A 21,100-nucleotide genomic window follows, 5' to 3' on the forward strand; every position below is an offset into this window, starting at 1 on the left:
TAAACATTCTAATGATTATCTAATAGTCATCTTCAGAAATAAATAAATGTATAATCAATCCTATAGCATCTTGTAAGCTCGTCATAACTAATAATATAAAATGTTAATGCCAACAAAAAATGTTAAATGTCTTGCTTTAAAAAAACAATACATTTAAAATGTATTTCAAAGCTGTCTGTCATTTCCATGTGTGTATGCTTTTCAAAAGAAATGTTTAGCAGTGACTGTTCTTCCACAAGGCACTGCACAATATTTTGCGATCTTAAACACATTGTTTATTGCTCAAACTCTCATTTCAGAAGTCAAAATTATTAGCCCCTGCTAATTTTTTTTCCCAATTTCTGTTTAACGGAGATAATTTATTTTTTCAACACATTTCTAAACATTATAGTTTTAATAACTAATTTCTAATAACTAACGTATTTTATCTTTGCCATGATGACAGTAAATAATATTTGACTAGATATTTTTAAGACACTTCTATATAGCTTAAAGTGACATTTAAAGGCTTAACTAGTTCAATTAGTTCAACTAGGCAGGTTAAGGGTTATTAGGCAAATTATTGTATAATAATGGTTTATTCTGTAGACTATGGAAAAAAATATAGCTTAAAGGGGCTAATAATTTTGACCTTAAAATGTAACAAAAAAAAAAAACGCTTTTATTCTAGACAAATTAAAACAAATAAGACTTTCTCCAGAAGAAAAAATATTATCAGACATACTATGAAAATTTACTCTCTGTTAAACATAATTTGAGAAATATTTAAAAAAGCAAAACTAATTAGAAAGGTGGGTTACTAATTCTGACTTCAACTGTAATTAGGTGTTGATATTCATTAGAGAAAGCAGTGTTACCATCATAGATGAGCACATTCTAGAACCTGCCGTTTGTTTTTTGGGTGTGATGTCATTAAATGTTATTATTTCAAAAAGAAAGACACCTTCAGTTCTGAAACTTAAAGGATATTGTTTTTGTGCAATGACCTCTTACATTTTAAAGGATAAATTAAATTTTTTTTTATTCATGACCTTTTTAATACACTTTATTTGTTATTTAGTAAGTTTTTTTTTTTTTACTTGGACTATTATTTTTTAAAATGACTAAATTGCTCAAACTGTACACCCAGTCTTTTTAAGACCATGACCGTACAATCCTTGTTCTATGATAAAATGAAGCAAAAGTTTGAAAGCAATACATATAGTTTTTCACTGTTTCTATACATTTTAAAATCCTTTCAAGTAGGACTGTCACAGTATTCAATATACTTACTTATCATGTGTACATGTCCTCAATAATTTTTGGTGATGGAATAGATATCACCCATACATAAAAAACTGTTAACCACATTTAAGCTGATTGCACACCTATTGGAGGTGTCAGTGTCAGTATGGTTAAAAAGAACACTATAGTATGTACTATAAATTACTATAGTATATTTTTATATGGGTGCCTGATGACTGAAAATAGATCTGTTACATTTTTTCTAGTTCTTTTTACCTTCAACATTTATGCTGACATTTATTATTATTAGTTATTTGTTTAAGATTTCCGTTTTCACATTCTGATTCCAATGCCTTATTATAAAATTGTTTAAATGATTATAATTAAATGAAATATTCTTGAGAATAAAATACCATGTGTTCTTTAGAAGAGTGTAAAATGGTTTTTTAAATTACATTAATATATTTTATTGAAATGCATTTTGTTGCTATATATCGTACTACCAAAAATAGAAATCGTGACAGGCCTACTTTCAAGTCTTCTTGAAATCCCTTAAGAGTGCCCATTGATTAATAAGTTTTGTTTTTGTATATACCAATATATAAGTTAATTTTTTTAATCAAATATCATGAAGTATAGAGGAAGCTTATGTGACTTCTGGTCTGCAAAACATGTAATGTAAGGAAAATGATGCTGGAAGAACATCTCCACAAGCCACTACTCTTCCTCCACTTTGCACAGAGACAAGAGAAAACAATGGCTACTCTGTGATCAGGCAGAACACACTGCACAAGCAAAGGCTGTTAACCAACTGGGTGAAAATGGTATAAGGCTCCCTAAAGTTTGAGACTCAACAATATATTATATTTTATATGATTTAACCTAAAAGAAAACACTTTTTATTTGCATTCACACTTACTTAATGGCTTCCAAATATCCTTTTGCTGCAGCTACATGTAAGGGAGTTGCACCAGTTCGGGGTTGGCATAAGTTAGCAGGAAGTCCATCTGTGAGCCAGTGCCGAGCATCATGCATGATCCATTCCTCTTCTGCCCGCTTTGCTGCTTCCAAATCCATGCCTGATGAGAAATAGAGTTATAAGGGTTCGTGTACTTCTGCATAACATGAAAAATATGAAGGATTTAATTAAATTGATTTAATGAAAATGAATGAGAATGAGAGAAAGGTGAGGCACTGTCTCCCCTGACCACACATCTCTGCTCTAAACCTATATGCATTTCTTGTGTGAAGCATAAAAGAAGGTATGCTGAAGAATGTTGTCTAACCTTGCTTTAATATGTGCTTCTGCAGCAGCATCTGCGTGTCTTCATCTTTTGCGATGTCCAGGGGTACGTCACCATCACAGTTCACTGAGCAGAGTGATGCCCCATGCTGGAGCAGAAATCTGATGGGATAAATAAATAAATAAATAAACTTTTATTTTGACTTCAACTGAATATATATATATAATTTTTAACGGTAATAGTAGCTGGGATAGAACTGATAGATGTTAAAAGGTTTTAAAAAATGCCCCAAATAAACTGTGTTTGTTTAAAAAACTAAAATTGTCAAAGTGTAATTACATCTATGACATGAAACATCTGCTCACAATTTTCAACAGTAGCAAATAGTTCTTTCTCTTATAAATTATCTTTGTGTAAAATAAGAATCAAGGCAGGAAACTAATAGGAGCGTTAGGCAAAAATACCACCATGATCAAAAAATTAAACATATCAAAGAGATCAATATTCAAGAGATGCAAGAGATGTGAAAGTGAATGAAAGTATTGGATGCATTGCTGTTTTTACTTTAGTTCGCCAGCTTTGAGCTGTATAACAATCACACGTTTCAGTTAAGTAATACCAAAATCATAACAGTGTGTATACATCTCAGCTGAGAACATTTCTTTTCAGTGGGAAATTATCTTTACACACCTTCTAATCACAATTTACAGTTTTTTAAGAAAGTTATTTTCTTAATTTTAGTAAATGACAAACAATAGGCAGTTATACACATTTATAAATGAGACCCCAGCTGACTGAGGTTGACCAATGCACACTCTATTATTGGACTCCCCCTCAAACCACCCCCATGTTCTCTTAGGCCAGAGGGGCTTAAAGCCTTTGTGTAGAACACACACTTACTGCAATATCTGTTCTAATGTATGACTACCCTGCTGCCTTCACTAGAAAAATGGTAACAGAGTGACCTCTTGTGTTCAAAGGATGTGGGTGGGTACCGCCTATATTTTGAAGTCCTCATCTGATGACAACATAAATTTGAGCCTTGTCTTTTCAAACAGTGTTCAATGAAGCCAAAAAACATTCAACTCTGCCTCTCTGGGTGGAATGGATAGTGTTTGGCTTAATCCAGCTCCACTTTGTGGGTCTAATGAATTAAGTTATGTTTAGTAATAGGTTTAAATTAGACTTAAATTAGAGTATTGTTTGACTTTAAAACTATCCAGTTATATCCAGCGAGGGGAGCTGGATGTCAACAGCCTCCCATTAATAAATATCATTCATTCATTCATTCATTCATTCATTTTCTTTTCACCTCAGTCCCATAATAATTATTATTGCTTCCTAATTTAAATGGATTTTAAGGGACTTTTGGCATGTATATATTGCTTAATTATAAAGTTCCGGGCTTATTTACTTTAAGTTAATATATCTCATTTTAACTTATTTTATATATTCTGAGATTTACAAGATGCATTTCTGACATAATTAATAATAACTGTACACAATGTGCAAAGGTTCAGTTGTGCTTTTGAAACATGTTCATTGACTCTTTACTCATAGAACTGTGTATTTTTATTTTATTTTATTTTATTGACAGTAAAGCTTTAAAAAAGCCCCCTGAATTATTAGACTGCTTGTTTATTTTTTCCTTAATTTCTGTTTTATGGAGAGAAGATTTTTTCAACACTTTTTCTAAACACAGTAGTTTGAATAACTCATTTCTAATAACTGATTTATTTTATCTTTGCCATAATGACAGTAAATAACATTTGACTAGATATTTTTCAAGACACTTTTGTACATCTTAAAGAGACATTTAAAGGCTTAACGAGGTTAATTAGGGTAACTAGGCAGGTAATTAGGCAACTTATTGTATAATATTTTGTTCTGTAGACTATCAAGAAAAAAAATCTCTCTCTCTCTCTCTCTCTCTCTCTCTCTCTCTCTCTCTCTCTCTCTCTCTCTCTCTCTCTCTCTCTCTCTATATATATATATATATATATATATATATATATATATATATATATATATATATTTATTTATTTATATATATATATATATATATATATATATATATATATATATTTCTGTAGACTCAAGAAAGGCATTTCAGACAGATCAACCGCAAATCTTAATACTAGTTGCAATTAATTGAGAATACTAAGTGTTAGGGCGAGGTAGTGGCGCAGTAGGTAGTGCTGTCGCCACACAGCAAGAAGGTCGCTGGGCCTCGGCTCAGTTGGCATTTCTGTGTGGAGTTTGCATGTTCTCCCTGCGTTCGCGTGGGTTTCCTCCGGGTGCTCCGGTTTCCCCCTCAGTCCAAAGACTTGCGGTTCAGGTGAATTGAGTAGGCTAAATTGTCCGTAGTGTATGAGTGTGTGTGTGTGTGTGTGTGTGTGTGTGTGTGTGTGTGTGTGTGTGTGTGTGTGTGTGTGTGTGTGTGTGTGTGTGTGTGTGTGTGAGTGTTCACACACAGACATGACTGAAGTGATATATGGAGTGGCTGGAAGGGCATCCACTGCGTAAAAAAACGTGCTGGTGGTCATTCCGCTGTGGCAACCCCGGATTAATAAAGGGACTAAGCCAACAAGAAAATGAATGAATGAATGAATGAATGAATGAATGAATAAATGAATGAATGAATGAGAATGGTGTTAACAACACCAAGGTTGTGGGTTTGACACCACGCTAAAGCTATAACTGGTCAAATGTGTACCTTCAATACAATAAAAAATGTCTTGTATAACAGCATCTAGCAAATGCATAATTGTACATTTAAAACATTAGAAAATCGTAAGTTAAACCCCATAATAATCTAAACAGCTGTGCAATAAGACAATATTTGTTGAATGGACAAAATTATATAGTCTATTTACATATTAATATATTCATATACATTTAGGGTAGTACTTCTGTTTAATACATTGTTTAGGGTAGTACTTTTTCTTAATATACATTAATTATAGAGAAGACGACAGAAACATAAATAACAAAACCGTGAGAAAGCTAATTTTGAAATTACATTGTAATTACAATTACATTTTGCATTTTATTTTGCTAAAAAAAATAAATAAATAAACGTTACACCTTTAATTGTGTTGTTGAAATATGTATTATTCATTCACTTTCTTTTTGGCTTTGTCCCTTTATTAACCTGGGGTCGCCACAGCAGAATGGACAGCCTTATTCAGCATATGTTTTACGCAGCAGATGCCCTTCCAGCCACAACCCATCACTGGGAAAAACATTCTATTCTACTAATTTTTATTCTATAAATATTTATTTTTAAATCAAACATTTGCCCTGAAGTTCTAAATTAAGTGAGACACATGATGACATATAAATGAGTACATTTTCAGTAATCCCAATATATAAGAGGTTTTCTTCATCAAGTCAAATTTAAGACTTTTTAGGCCAATCGTGAATGAAATTTCAGACATATACTCTAAACATACATGGAGAACTTTTAAACAAATATTATTATAAGCATGACATGTAAACCATGTTGGTAAGTAGAGTTAAAAAATGTACTTTTGTTATAAGGTCTATTGAGATGGACTGCTGATGGGTGTCAGTCTGAATGGTTTTAAATGGACATAGGAAAATTAATAACCTGTTTGAGATTAATTAAAACTGACAACACAATATTTGTGTAAGACTTTCTAACACCTTAAAATTTTGTTTTGCAATTTAAGACATTTTAGGACGGTTTAAGTTAGACTGTATAAACAAATAATTGACCAAATTTACAGAAATGGGTCGATCCGCTTGTTAAGTGTAATGGCACGCAAAGCGGCTTCCGGGTCCAAGCGCTCCATCAAACTGTATGGGGAGACTCAACAAAAAGTCATAATAAATGTTTACAAAGCCATGAATTCGTTTCGAAAATCATAATCGCAAAATATATATTGCCTAATATCTGATGGCCACAATGTGATTCATTTTTCATTATTTGTTAAAATATTGGTGTTTGTGATGCAGCAAGTCCAGAGACTGTTGTGTACACTATGATTCCATATAAAATTGACTTTAATGTGTGATAGGACTAAAAAGGGGTCATAAACAAATATTCTCTCAATTCAAATGAGTAGTGGCTTGGACCCGGAAACAGTATTCCAGACGTCAACGATACATCACGACTTAACAAGCGGATATCAAAATCAGGATATAAGATTTTTGCCATTTTGCCCAGCCCTACTAAAAATATACATATAAAAAGTCATCCATAACATACTCTGCTATCTCCAGGTTTCCACAGGACGCAGCCACATGAAGGGGAGTCCAACCCTCACTGTCCACTTGGTTGACATTGGCACCATGAGACAGAAGAAAATCTACCATCTCCATACTGCCATCAATACAGGCCTGGGAGGAGAAAAATAAAATAATCGTGTGTAGTTTGAGATTTTACAGAAATAAGCAAAATGTAAAACACCAGCATGATCGATTACATGCAAAACACAACAACTTGCAATTAAAATGTTTTAACTGTTACATTTAAAAGAGACCCTGCAAAATCAAATAAAAAATGTCCAGAAACCATTGTTGCAAAAAAGCACTGCAGTCTGAGCCGTCAGACAAATTATCAATTAAATTCTAAAACACATCTTTTTTTAAATGCATAAAATGCAGTTCTTACCTGGTGTAAAGCTGTTATTCCATCTGCATTGGCACAGTTCACCACATCATCCTCTCCATTTAATAATACTTCTCTCAGCATCGCTTTGGCCTCCTCCGTGTCGCCACTAGCACACACTGCTAGGAACTCTGCAGTTTTCTCAAATGTTACCCGCCACCTGCGAGAAGAGAGACAGACTTTCTGGAAACGGCATTGGGCATCATTGTGTCACCTCAAAACATTTGCAGTAACAGCTACTACACCTTTACTAACTCTTACATGTAATAATACATCAAAAACAAGATATGAATATATGACCAAAGGCTTACACTAGCCCTGTGGTCACAAATCAACTGGCATAATGTGAATTAAAATCAAAACCCTTCTCAAAAAATGCTGTAATTCAGTTTTCACAACTGCAAAAACATTAGCTTCAGCCTTTATGAGGCTTCATGTAGAATAATAATAGATTCTTTGGGTCTCTAAAAAATGAACTAATAGGCAAAGGCGTTGTAGCAGATTGTAATCCAATGCATGACAGATGGTCCTTGACACCAGAAATAGCTAACTAAATCTGGGTATCTTAATTAAAGCGTTAAGCTCAGAAACACGGGGACTGTTTTATTTAGAAATCCTCCAGAATCCTTGTTTACATCGAGGAACTATAATGAGGCTAATTAGTTGTAAACGTTCTCTTTGTTTTGGTGTAGGTGATGAATCTCCAAACCTGTTTTTTTTCTGCCGCTCATTGGTGTCTGGTCTGCCTCCATCAGGAGCTCTGGTGCTCGTCTCTCCTCTCCAGCGACTCCGCGGCACCGCCGGCTCTTTGTCCGTACTGGAGCCCGACCACCGCGTCAGCTGCTCCCGCCGCTTCGCTACCGCCGCGTCCCCCATAATCTAGCACTAAAGACACATGTTTTAAAGAGAAATTCCCATGATCACAGATTCAGGAACATATAAGAGAGACACGCCCTCCATGCGAGCTGTTTACACTTCCTCATCACACTCACAGGAAGTAAGCAAAAAACATCCAAGCAGTCGTTAACGCTTTACTTCTGTCCTACCAAAAAATACCTGGCGATCGGAGATTTCGACGACCAGTAAATTCAAGAACCAAACCGAGATTTTATGTAATTGCCATGACGTTTGAGGCTTTAGGTCAGAGATCAAAGCTACAATTCCACCTCCAGGCTGCAGAGGGCACCGTAGAGCCCAGGCCAGCTTCCGGGGCTTCTGTAAAAATGGGGGATTTTTAAAAAATATATATCATATCACTAGTATGTCGTGCTTAAATATCTTCCATTTAAATAATTTTTTTTCTGTATATGCTGTTGTTAGGTAGGTGATAGGTATGGGGCAGTGACCTCCTGCTGAATAAATAACAGAATTTCTGATGGTTTTGTTATTGGTTATGATAGATATTGCATTGATTTTAATAGAAACTATGAGTTCTGTGGGCCTCTAGTGGCAATGCTTTGCCTTTTTTGGTGGCATGTTAAAACCAATAAATCCTTATGGAATACTTCCCAAAACACCTTTATGTTGTGGTTATTGCACTTTTGAATCAGGTAAGTTCTGTTTTTCCACACATGGGCATAGATTTAGGGTGGATGGAGGGGACGCGTGCCCACCAATATCCACCAGCTATTGAAATGTCCCCTCAATAATTTAATCCACTTTTTAAAAAAAAATCGTGCTGTCAAAATTAACCTAGACATGCTGAAAACAATAATATCCAGTCCTATGGACATAATATAGGAGACATATTTGCACTATATGGCTAAAATAATCAGAAGTCTTCATTAAACTCTCACTCTCTCTTTATCAGTTAATACACATTTTTTACATATTACACTAGGCCAGCAGCCAGCTTATTGAAAGGGAGGTTATTATTATTTTTATTTTTTTGCAGTTATTTGCCTTCATTTTTATTTAACTATGAGGTATAAATATTTAATTTTAGTGACATTTTAAGAACTAATTTTGCTGGATTATTTTGTCATTTAGTTATCATAACCACACTTTTTGATGTATCCAAAAAACTATTCTGTCATATTGTTTACCATACTATTTACTGTTTTAATTGTTTATTTACAAAGGTGCATTTTAACTGTCTTATATTAACAGTTTTATAAATAATAAAAATTTTGAATAAAAATTTGAAAAGATACTTATTTTTAAAATACAGTTTGATTATCTTCTATCATTATTTTTTATTTAGAAATCTGTTAAAACTTGTTTAAATTAAACACTGAAGCCTACAGGCAAATAACAAACTGGCCAATACATTCAACTTTCCTTAGTCAGAATTTGGCCATTTGAATAATAAGAAAAATTCAAACATAATAATAATAATAAATATAATAATGCATCTTTTGGTCTTTCGAACCACCAGAACTCCCCTTGGCCACTGGCCTGAAACTAAAGAGAGGATTAATTATTAATATATTTTAATAGCAGTTAAATAAATAATATCATCATTAATATAATGCAACAGCACTATTTACTGCGCCAACACGTCGCCGATATGACAACATATGATAGACAAATTGTAAAATAGCTTTAGGATTATTAATATAGGCTTCTTGGCATTGGCTGGGTCCCTATCCAGTTGCTTACATTACTTATTGGTTAAGTCCGCCTCTTATAATGTGCAGTATGCAGAAAATAAAGGTACAACAGTGGTCACTAGGGTGGTACCTCTTCAAAAGATGCACATTTGTACTAAAAGGGTCCAAAATGATACCTCAAAAGCTTTTATTTGTACCTAAACATTTTAAGAGGTACACTTTTATACTTAATATGTACACTTTATGTATTAATAGGGACCATTTAGGTCCAAATGTGTAGTTTTTAGCTCTCGTACCTTTATTTTTGACAGTGTAGTAGCCTACAATAGTATTGCAATTAAGTATTTTTTTAATATGCTATTTAAAATGTATTTGTGAAGTGAGTTTTGTTGTTTGAGTTTCACAAAACCTTTTCTTATTGAGTCCTTTGCCATCAAATATATCAATTTCTCATTAATTATTATTTAAAACTCAGAAATAATACAGCTTTGTTTGCTTATAAAGGAATTTATCCAGCTTAGATTAGTTTTAAAGTACTTTTAATTCATCCTCAGTCATTTCTCTTTAAAAGAAAACATTTCAGAGAAGTGTCCTGTTACCATAGTTACAGTAGATTGTTTAGAATCACAATTTAGAATGCGTTCTGAGCTGGATGTGCAAAACTGTGAACCTCAGTGGGTTTGCATTAGTGGCTTGTAGAGGTTGTGGCTGTGTCTTTGGTTGGTACTGACATAAATTCGCAGCTTTCCTAGTGAAGATCTTCAACTATTCACGGCTTTTCAAGTTGTGGCTACATACCTCAAAGTTTTTTGGCAATCCACGGTGTAAGACCGAGATTGTCACCACTATGATTGTTGACCATAAAATTCCTAGTAACACACCTTCAACAATGAGTGTCCAACTGGAGGAAGACAAATCAAGGATGGAGGAAACAATGGCGGAGAAGCAGAGGAAAAAGAGTTTCTTCAAACTGCCCCGTTTCCTCAGAGCTGGCCAGAAAAATGTGCATCTCAATCAAACACCTGAAAACTGCAATGGTAAGCTGAATAGGCCTACATTGTAAATGAGTTTCCGTTGTTTAAAATAATTTAAACCCCGTTCTGTCCAGTTAGAGGATTAGTTCAGCCAAAAATTACAATTCGGTTAATTATTACTCACCCTCATGTAGTTCCAATCCCCTGAGACCTTCGTTAATCTTGTGGACACAAATTAATTAGATTAAATTTGAGAGGTCCTTCATTCACCATAGACGTCACGAGACGTTTAAGGGCCAGAAAAATAACCAAAAACTGCACAAAATACTTCATATGTCTTCAGTCATTCAGCTGTAACCAAGCTCAAAGAACACATTTGTGCATGAAAAAATGTAAACTACTTTGCTTGTTTGGATGAATAAAGGTCATACAATGCGGTAAAGTTAGGTAAAGGTCATACAACGCAGTAAAGTTAGTTTGAGATTCAATATTCATTAGACATTCGCTTTCAAATCAATTACATTATTTGATCCTGTTATAGTTTGAGTCAAAACTATGTCAGATAGTTATATGTGCCTTTTATGTTGCACAAGGCTTAATTTCTCAGTTAATAATAATAAAAATAATAATAGTAATAATGAATTAATCAATTCAACCATATGAAGTTATACAACAAAACCAGTACCAAAGTGTTTAGAAAAACATCCTGGTTATTGCAAAAGACTCTGTTTTTGTAATTAGCACCTTGTTTATTTTATATATTTAGAAAATTAACTTTTAATAAAAATAAAAAAAAAACATTTAAGATAAATAAATCAAGTCATCTGTAAAAATTCTAAATCATTTTCAAAATTTTTTAAATAAAATTACAATTTCAAAATAATGTTTACAGTTGAATTGATTTATTTATCTTAAATATTGTCAGATTTTAAATTATTATTACAAATTTGTTCCATTAAATAATTTTTGTAATATATAAAATAAATAAATGAAATATTTATTTGGTTTTTCCTTTTGTTGAGAAATTAAGCCTTGTGCAACACAAAGGGCACAAATTTATGTCTATTAGATATAGTATTGACTCAAACTATAGCAGGAAGAAGAAACGTAATTAATTTGAAACTATATACTGTATATAAGATTAATATTTAAAAGTTATAATTGTATTTGCATGTTCATTTGTTGTTTGTTATCCACATGTCGCTGAAATGGTGCTGGTTCCTGTACCAGATGAGTCTCACTCCTCCTCACGCTTGAACATTATTTATTTACTATTACATATTAGTATATTACTATTACATATGACTATATTACTATTACATATTAGTATATTACTATTACATATTATTATATTACTATTACATATGACTATATTACTATTACATATTATTATATTACTATTACATATTATTATATTACCATTACGTATTCAGGTATATGCATCTAAAAAAAACAATTCAATAAATTAATCTTGTAACTCATTTTCAGCTTTCCAAATACTGATTTAGAATCCAGTCTTTATTAAAGTAGGACACTGAAAAATTGCCTCTCTGGATATCACACTAACTGTACCCAACAAAAAATAAATAAATAAATAAATAAAAAAATACTAATACTACTAATACTTTCCTTCTTAGACTTTACAGACCTGAAACTTGCCTATAGCACTTATTCATTGTTGCTCTTATAGTTGTGTAAATTGCTTCCTTGTCCTCATTTGTAAGTGGCTTTGGATAAAAGCGTCTGCTAAATGACTAAATGTAAATGTAAATGTAAAAAAAATGATGTCCGCAGAATTGTTGCAAACAATTTATATGTGTTGAATTCAAACAAACAAATTAAAACAATAATAATGTAAATAATGTAATAAAACAAAAATAACAACTTAATTTGTTGGTTTAAATTCAACCCATATAACTTTTTGTAAATCTAAGAAATCGTCTTTGAATGTATATATTTTTTCTATATTTCCTTTGAAATTACTCTGGAAAAGTGTCAACTACAATTGTTTTTCTTTTAACAGATGAGGTGAAAGAGAAGAGGAAGAAAAAAAGCCGGCTAGCATCGTTCCTCAAAGCGTGCAGGACACACCTAAAAATCTCCAGCCTCACCCCAAATAAAGAGAAGATGGAGGATAAAGAGAAAGAGCAGAAAGAGCTCCCAAACTCACCAGACAAAGGCATTGATGGTAAATAAACATATTTACATCAACATATCAGTCTGTAATGGTATTAATAAAATGTATTCTTCACACAGTGCAACAGTGACTGTGTAAAATGTTTAACCACTTAATTGCTCTTCTAACAGATGACCTTCTGTGCCGCTCCAAGGGTGAGAAATGTCTGGAAATGTATTCTCCCATCATTCAAGAAGAACACTGTGTGGAGGACGAGATGTATGGCAGTAAAACTGAAATCCTACTGACGCACATTGATTTATCCTGCGGAGAACATGAGAAGGAGAAGGAGGACAGGATTTTGGAGGAGGAGGTGAAAGACAAGAAAAAGAGAAAGAGGAGGAGAAGGAATAAAGAGGAGAAGAAGATGGAAGAGACAATGATGGAGAAGGAGGAGGAAAAGATTAAAGAGGAAGATGGAAGGAAAGGGAGAAAGATAAAAGAGGAGAAAATAAACGAGACAATGATTGAGAAGGTGATGGACAAGATTGAGAAGGAGGATGAAAAGAAGGAAGAAAGGAAAATGAGAAGGAGAAGGATGAAAGAGAAGAAGAAGGAGCAAAGGAGGAGGAGGAAAGAGGAGAAGGAAAGGAGCAGGATGAAAGAGGAAAAGGAAAGTGAGGAGAATGAGGAGGAGGACATTGAGATGATGGATTTGAAAGTGGAGATAAAGGAGGAGGAGATGAAGAAGAGAAACAGAAAGAAGAAAATCAGCAGTAGGATGAGCAAAAGGATGACCATGAGGAAAATTAAGAGGAGGCTGAGAAGATGATGGAGGAAGGAGAAAAACAATAAAAAATGCACTAAAATGATTTTCTAAAATTGTCTCTGTTTTGTTTATCTGTTTAAATTTCTGTTTTAAAATAAACTGTTGTAAAAAAATAAAACATAAAAAATTAATAAGCAGCAGGACGAGCAGAAGAATTATGATGAGGAGAAGTAAAATGAGGAGGATGAGAAGAAACAAAAAAAAGAAAAAATGCAACCTGTCGCTGGGCCCCTAAATTGTCAGGGCCCTATGCACTCTGTCATCTTAAGACGTAGCTGCATACAGACACACACAGACACACACACACACACACACACACACACACATATAGTGGTGTGAAAAGTGTTTTGCCCCTCTCTGATTTCTTTTATTTTTCAGATAATCAAACAAATTTAAACATTAGTCAAATATAACAGAATATAACACATCCATCAAATTATGCAGTCTTTATATGAAGGCTTTTAATATTTAGGGAAAGCAAAATTCAAAACTACATAGTCTTGTGTGGGTTCTGCAGCAGGACAATGATCCAAAGCATGAAGACTTTGGCGTGGCCTAGTCAAAGTCCTGACCTGAATCCAATTTAGATGCATTACCTTAAAAAGGCAGTTCATGCTTGAAAATTCTCTGATGTGGCTGAATTTTAACAATTCTGCAAAGAAGAGTGGGTCAAAATCCCTCTACAGCGTTGTAACAGACTCATTGCAGTTATTGAAAGCACTTGATTGCAATTCCAAACCAGATATTAGGTTTAGGGGCAAATCATTTTTTACACAGGCCTATCTACTTTTGTATTTTGTTTTCCCTTAGTAATAAAAATCTTCATTTCAAATTGGCATAATGTGTTTAATTGTGTTATCTTTGACTTATAATTAAATTTGTTTAATGACATTAAACTGTGACAAACATGCAAAAAGACTTTGGAGTGGTCTAGACAAAGTCCTGACCTGAATCCAATTGAGATACATTACCTTAAAATGGCAGTTCATGCTTGAAAACGCTCCAATGTTTGAATTAAAACAATTCTGCAAAGATGAGCAGGCCAAAATTCCTCCACAGCGTTGTAATAGACTCATTGCAGTTGTTGAAAACACTTGATTGCCAACCAGTTATTAGGTTTAGGGGCAAATAATTTTTAACACAGGGCTATGTAGTTTTGCATTTTGTTTTCCTTGAATAATAATAAAATAAATAATAAAAAAATAAAAATAATAAAAAATAGATTGGCCTTGTCAAAACCCTGTTCTAAGTCCAGTTGACATACATTATTTCATGAATTTGGAAGTTAGCTTTTGGCTGAACTATTCTTTGAGGAAGATGTCTAGTCAGCAAATTTGTGATTAGATTTTAATATTTGCATGTGTGGTATGAAAGGAACGTTCAACTATTCATGGGGCACCCAGTTTAGAAAAGAAGTAATAATGTTAAAATCTTAATGTTTATAGACAGATTTTACAACACTTGATAGAAAAATTCTAAAATAGCTTTAGGATTATTAATATAGGCTTTTTGGCATTGGCCAGGGCCCTCTATTTCTTTGGGGCCCTAAGTGGCTGCTTACCTCGCTTATTAGTTTGGTTTGGTCTGCCTGTAATGCAGGGCAAAACCATCTCTATAAGTGTAGTAATAATAAATAATAGCAAACTTCCTTATACGTTTACCTTATGCGTTCCTTAACGTTTACTAACATCATTAAGAATGAACAATAGGCCTACTGACAATAACAAGGACTAATAAACAACTGCATTAATCGCTAATTAACAAAATAAATAAATCCAGTAATAAATGTATTATTCATTGCTTGCAGGGGCCAATAAGCAAGGTAAGCAACCGCTTAGGGCCTCAGGAAAATAGGGGGCCTTGGCCAATGCTAAGAAGCCTATATTAATAATCCTAAAGCTATTTTATAATTTTGCTATATCATATGTCACCTCACAGCAAGAAGGTAGCTGGTTCAAGTCTTGGTTGGGTAAGTTGGCATTTCTGTGTGGAGTTTGCATGTTCTCCCTGTGAGTTTCCTCCGGGTGCTTCGGTTTTCCCCACAAGTCCAAAGTTGTGTGGTGAATAGAGTAAGCTAAATTATCCGTAGTGTATAAGTGTGAATGAGTGTGTATGTTTCCCAGTGATGGGTTGCAGCTGGAAAAGGCATCCGCTGTGTAAAACATATGCTGGATAAGTTGGCGGTTCATTCCGCTGTGGTGATCTCTGATTAATAAAGGGACTAAGCCGGAAAGAAAATGAATGAATGAATAAATGAATGAATGAATTAATGAATGTTGTCAAATCTGTCTACAACCAAGATCTTAATATTATTACTTCTTTTCTAAACCATGGGCCCCCATAGTGGAATGTTCACTCCGTACTGGACATGCAAATATTAAAATCTAATCACAAATCACAAGTATGGCTAATTAACAGTAAATAGTTTGTGAGCTTGTTTTTTTTTTTGTGTGTGAATTTATTGTATTTAGTTTTACATTAGTAATTACAATATTTTTAACATGCAGCTTATTTACAAAAAAAAAAAAAAAACTGAATCTATAGAGAGAAAAATATCTGTAAAGAAAGAGAGTGTTTTGACTTTCAATGCTGGGGCCCCATACCTGGAATTGCTTAGGGCCCCCAAATTACTAAGTCCATCCCTGGTTGCTTGATCTTAGTAGCATTAACGAACATAAACTAATGGAACCTTACCATAAAGTGTGACAAAAAAACATATTTTATCAGTCCATTTTTAGTTCAATAAATACTTTTCCATTTGGAACTTTGGAGCTTAGAGGTGTGTCTCCAATTGCATAATCTGCACTATTCTCTGTCATTTTGTAGTATAAACACTGGAAATGTAAATATTTGAACATTCTTAATGGAACACTCCATGCACTCAACTCAACTTTGCTCACTTGCTGAAGGGGAGAAACTATCAGATGCTAATGTTGGATTGCTTAATTTATCTTGGATTTTGCACGTGAAATTCTCTAAAGTAAGCTATTGCCCCCTCCATATGGTAAATTGTCCTGGTTGTCATCAGGTACTTGGTAGTTTGATTTAGTAGTTTATTTCACTAATCTGGCAACCAGTAAATTTAGACTGTAAAGCAGTTTGAATGTCCATCAGTTAAGAAATGTGTGACTAAAAACAAATTGTGACGGCACTAACTCAGTGTATAAGTGATAATTGTGTAAGTGTAAAATAAATAAAAAATGTATTATTTTATAATTCCCCGCAATTTGAGCATTTTTATTTATTTATTTAAATGTAATTTTTGTGTTAATATATTTTCTAAATTATTATCCACCTTTTATTTAAAGGTGTATGCACTAATGACCACACATTAGCTGCTTTACAAAATGACACATTATGCACTATGGACTACTGCACTTATACACTGAAAGTTTCAGAGAAATGAGAGTGTGTTTTCTACAGGTGGTTTGTTAAGCTCACTCACCTGTGGGAGGCACACTCAGAATTAATATTATTAATATTCTAGCAGGAGTCCAGCTAGAGGAGCACTGCAGTAATCCAGTCTTGAAATGACAAGATCTCGGACTAAAAGTTGTGCAGCATGGTCTGTTTAGAAGGGCCTGTTTTTTCTGATGTTGAAAAGTGCAAACCTGCATGACTGAACTACTTATTTATTTGCCTCATAGTAGTCTGTATGTCAGTATGACCCAAAACGATTCCAAATTAAAATCCATTAAAAGATATTTAAAAAACATGATATGACCAATACAGATCAGCAGATTTCATCAGTTTAGTCCAATTATATTATCAGCTTTACAGTCTCAAGTATCCTGCCCCCTGCATCATGATCAAAAGACACTAAAACTCAGAATTTGGTCATTTGTTTAGATTTACTTTTTTTTTCAGATTTCAGATTTTTTCAGAATTTTTTTTTAGATTTTTTCTTTCTTTTTTTTTCCAAAATGGTAAACAGCACATAAACTAGTGAGAGGATGATAACTGAGTATATAGGCTATATGTTTTTTCCCTGCAATGAAACCCAGCCAACACTACCGTTTTTCCCAGGAGTCTCTCGTATTTCAGACCCATCTACCATCACCCTCCCGTTTTGTTATTTCTTCCGGAAAACTCAAGTAATTTCAAATGTTGGCAGGTATGTACATGGACTATAGGATATAAGTTAGTAAAGACCACTAAATATATTCTTTAGAATTTTGTAAATAATCTCAATCTGCAAAGAAAATAAAAAATTATAAAGGTTAGACAAGAAATTAATCCTGGTTTAATTTTGAGATTTTCTTAGTCTATGCTATTCAGACAGTTTTGAATCGAATCCGTGCTAGTTTTTTTTTAACAACAGATGGCGCTTTAGGCTCGCTTTTAGCAGTATACGGCGCTTTATGCTAGTTTTTAACAGCAGATGGCACTCTAGGCTAGTTAATAACCCTACACTTATAATGCTCATGAGCAATGCGTTCTGCTAAGTCATGTAAAATCACAAGATTCATGTAAACACAACTCTTGTGATTAGCTTAAACCTATGCTAACTTTATTAATGATTTTGTTTAAGGTTCAGGTTCAAGTGATATTTTTTTAAGAAGTGTTTGTAAGCAGAGTATACAGCTGTTTATACATAATCTCAGAATTTAAGCAGAATCTAATTCTTTTTAAGCATTTTTTGACAGCTCTAAAAAGAAATAACACTAATAATAATAATAATATTACATAAGCATAATTTACATGTTTATTTAAACTGCAAATAAACATCATTTATAAAAACACTCACTTTTTTATGTAGATGGTATTCATTTCATATTAAATCTAAAAGGACAATACAAATGCACTCACACATTATTAGATATGGCTCCACGGGATGACATCAGTACATATTGTCTATTTCTATGCTATTTAAGTTCTTTTAGAAACCACTCACTGTGTAAATGTTATCCTCGATTTGAAGCTCACTCTTCTGATCTAGTGTAGAGTGAGCGCTGATGTTAACGTTGCTCAGTCGTCAAAAAAAAAAAAATGTTATGTTATACTCTTATGTTAAAGGCGGGAATTGATGCAATGAAACACTAAAGTTTGTAGAAATGATTGATGAGGCAGTACCTCACAAAGTTTCAGAGGGAATTAGAAACGCTAATGGCATTTGGTAAATCTTTTCACTCTTTAGTTCAAATGTCATTGATCGATGGTGATTCCCAGATATTTCTATTCTTGCACGATCTTTATGAGCTGACTGCTGAAATCCGATGCCTTGATGGTAGATGGAAGATCTTTCCCTATGGAAATCAATAAGCATCTCCTTCCTTTGAGGAATTCAGTTTCTGGTAATTCACCCTGCACCACTCAGAGAACTTATCCAATTTAGAAGCTTTCTAAGTTTGTAAAATCAATTATGACAGGGTCATCCGCATATTTGATAGCTCACTACAGTATAGCATTTTTGGTATTCAGATTACCAGGTGAACCAGTCTGTATTGTTGCATTTAGAACTGAAGAGTTCAGATGCAATATATATATATATATATATATATATATATATATATATGTATTTTTTTTCCTAAAATTCTTTTTTTTTCAGCTATAAAGGCTATTAAAACAACATATGCTTTGTCATAAAAGTGACAAAAAGTTATCTTGCTAATAGGAGCCTGATAAAATGAAAATATAAGAGACAATTTCAGATGGGACTTGAATATGCATCAAACTTTTTAGGAGCAGCGATACACATCTTTAAAGAGCTAAAAAAAAAAAAATAGAGAGAGAGAGAGAGAGCATGTTATTCATATTTTCATTAAATAAAGTGATGGTGTAAAACTGAAAATTGTCATTTACTCAACCTTCACTACTCACAAGCCTGTTTCAGTTAGTTTTTTTTCTGTTGGACATAATAAGTTGTTTCGAAAAATGTGTTTGTTTTTCCTACTTTGAAAGTCAATGATTACAGGTTTCTGACATTATATTTACTGTCATCATACCAAAGATAAAATAAATCAGTTATTAGAGATGAATTATCCAAACTGTTATGCTTAGAAATGTATTGACAATATTCTCTTTATTAAACAGAAATTGGGGAAAAATAAACAGGATAGCTAATAATTCAGGGGGGCTAATAATTCTGACTTCAACTGTTAGTCTGGGATCATCTCCATAGACCGCTGCCATGCAAAAAATGCTTTTATTACTAAAATTAATTTAGTTGAGTTTCTAATCTGAATCTGAAAATATTACATCAATAAGCATTTTTAGACACACAAAAATATTGTCTTTTTTTAGGAAATAATATGTCACATTTCAGTGATTTTTTCTTTATAACAAGCTAAATAATCTGCTAATGGGGTAAGCATAATAATCTTGTTTTTCCTTCTAAATAAGTTGAGTAAATTTAAATAAAAAATAAATGTTCTAAAATATCTTATCATGACAATTTTTAAACTTTTTTAAACTTACTGCATGTCCTTAAATGACAACAAACAAACATTCTTATGTTTTCAAGATTCACACTTAGCTGATGATTTATTATAAAGCTTGTTTGGCATGCTGTCCCGGGAGAGAGCCCTGAGCTCATAAGGTCCTTGAGGCCGGGGCTCCCTCCCGTTTGCTACTGTAGTAGCTAATGAACAGATAGTGATTTGCTCCCAAGAGATTACTTACTTACTACTTACTAAGTGATTGTCTATGGGGCTGATTTGGGTTAGTCAATTAACTTAAGTCGCATGTTTTTGGACAATAGGAGGAAACTGGGAAACTTAGGGGAAGCCCACGTGAGCACAGGAAGAATGTGTAAACTCTGCACAGAAACGCTGGCTGGCTTGGTAAGAACCAGTGACGTTCTTGCTGTGAGGCAACAGTGCTAATCACAAAACTCATACTATGGAAGTCAATGTTACAGGTTTCAGCTTTCTTCAGTATCTACTTTTGTGTCAAACAGGTTTGGAAAAAAAAGTATCTATGAAGGAATTTTGTTACTATTTAAATTAAATTTACTATTATTTTATATTTACATCATTAATTTCACTGTTTAGTTTTGCAGTGTTTTAAGGGTTCATCAACCAAACCATTAAAGGGATTGTTTACCCAAAAATGTAAATGTTTCAAATGTGTTTGGATTTCTATTTTCTGTCGTTCACAAAAAAAGATATTTTGAAAAATATCAACAGCAAAAGAAAAAATACTAATACTAAAATATCTTCATTTGTGTGCAACAGAGGAAATAATCTTTAACAGGTTTGGAGAAGGTTATTGTAGGTAACAAAAATGAAAACTATTGGTTATAAAAATCATTTTCTTAAACTGACAATAAAATAAAAAATCCACAATAAATGAAAATAATAAAAAGTAAAACTGACAACAGTTACTGAGAATTAAAAATTAAAAATAAAATAAATTAAAAAAAAATTATAATTATGATTTTCAGAATTTAAAAGTACTCATTCTGTGGTGCGAAATCGGACCTGCTGCTGTTGAGAAACACTTGTAGGTGGCACTTTTACAGCCAAATGCATCAGTTAAGTGCATGATTATATACAAAAATGTCTTTTCCAGAAAACCTGTTCTA

General features: G+C 33.1%; 2 protein-coding genes and 1 long non-coding RNA gene across 5 annotated transcripts in view; 2 read left to right on the forward strand and 1 right to left on the reverse strand.

The window, feature by feature from the left end:
* The window catches only part of ppp1r12c (protein phosphatase 1, regulatory subunit 12C), a 30,169-nt gene extending 21,901 nt beyond the window's left edge, over positions 1-8,268 (reverse strand). The window contains exons 1-6 of one of the 3 annotated variants that reach the window (XM_087255954.1): positions 8,097-8,268; positions 7,814-7,989; positions 7,108-7,264; positions 6,703-6,833; positions 2,511-2,629; positions 2,144-2,303 (exon numbers count right to left, since the gene is read on the reverse strand). In XM_087255954.1, the coding sequence (XP_087112080.1) occupies positions 2,144-2,303; positions 2,511-2,629; positions 6,703-6,833; positions 7,108-7,264; positions 7,814-7,980 (734 nt within the window). In that variant the 5' untranslated portion in view covers positions 7,981-7,989; positions 8,097-8,268. 3 annotated transcript variants of the gene reach the window in all.
* The window catches only part of LOC147843476 (uncharacterized), a 756,120-nt gene that overhangs the window by 575,419 nt on the left and 159,601 nt on the right, over positions 1-21,100 (forward strand). The gene's annotated exons all lie outside the window — the stretch shown is intronic.
* LOC137495877 (uncharacterized) lies at positions 8,653-13,618 on the forward strand. Its single transcript, XM_087257097.1, has 3 exons — positions 8,653-10,693; positions 12,654-12,818; positions 12,938-13,618. The coding sequence occupies exons 1-3, from the start codon at positions 10,504-10,506 to the stop codon at positions 13,576-13,578; spliced, it is 996 nt and encodes a 331-aa protein (XP_087113223.1). The 5' UTR covers positions 8,653-10,503; the 3' UTR covers positions 13,579-13,618.

This window comes from Danio rerio, chromosome 6 (assembly GCF_052040795.2).
Source record: "Danio rerio strain M-AB ecotype USA chromosome 6, GRCz13ab, whole genome shotgun sequence".
NCBI classification, from domain to species: domain Eukaryota; kingdom Metazoa; phylum Chordata; class Actinopteri; order Cypriniformes; family Danionidae; genus Danio; species Danio rerio.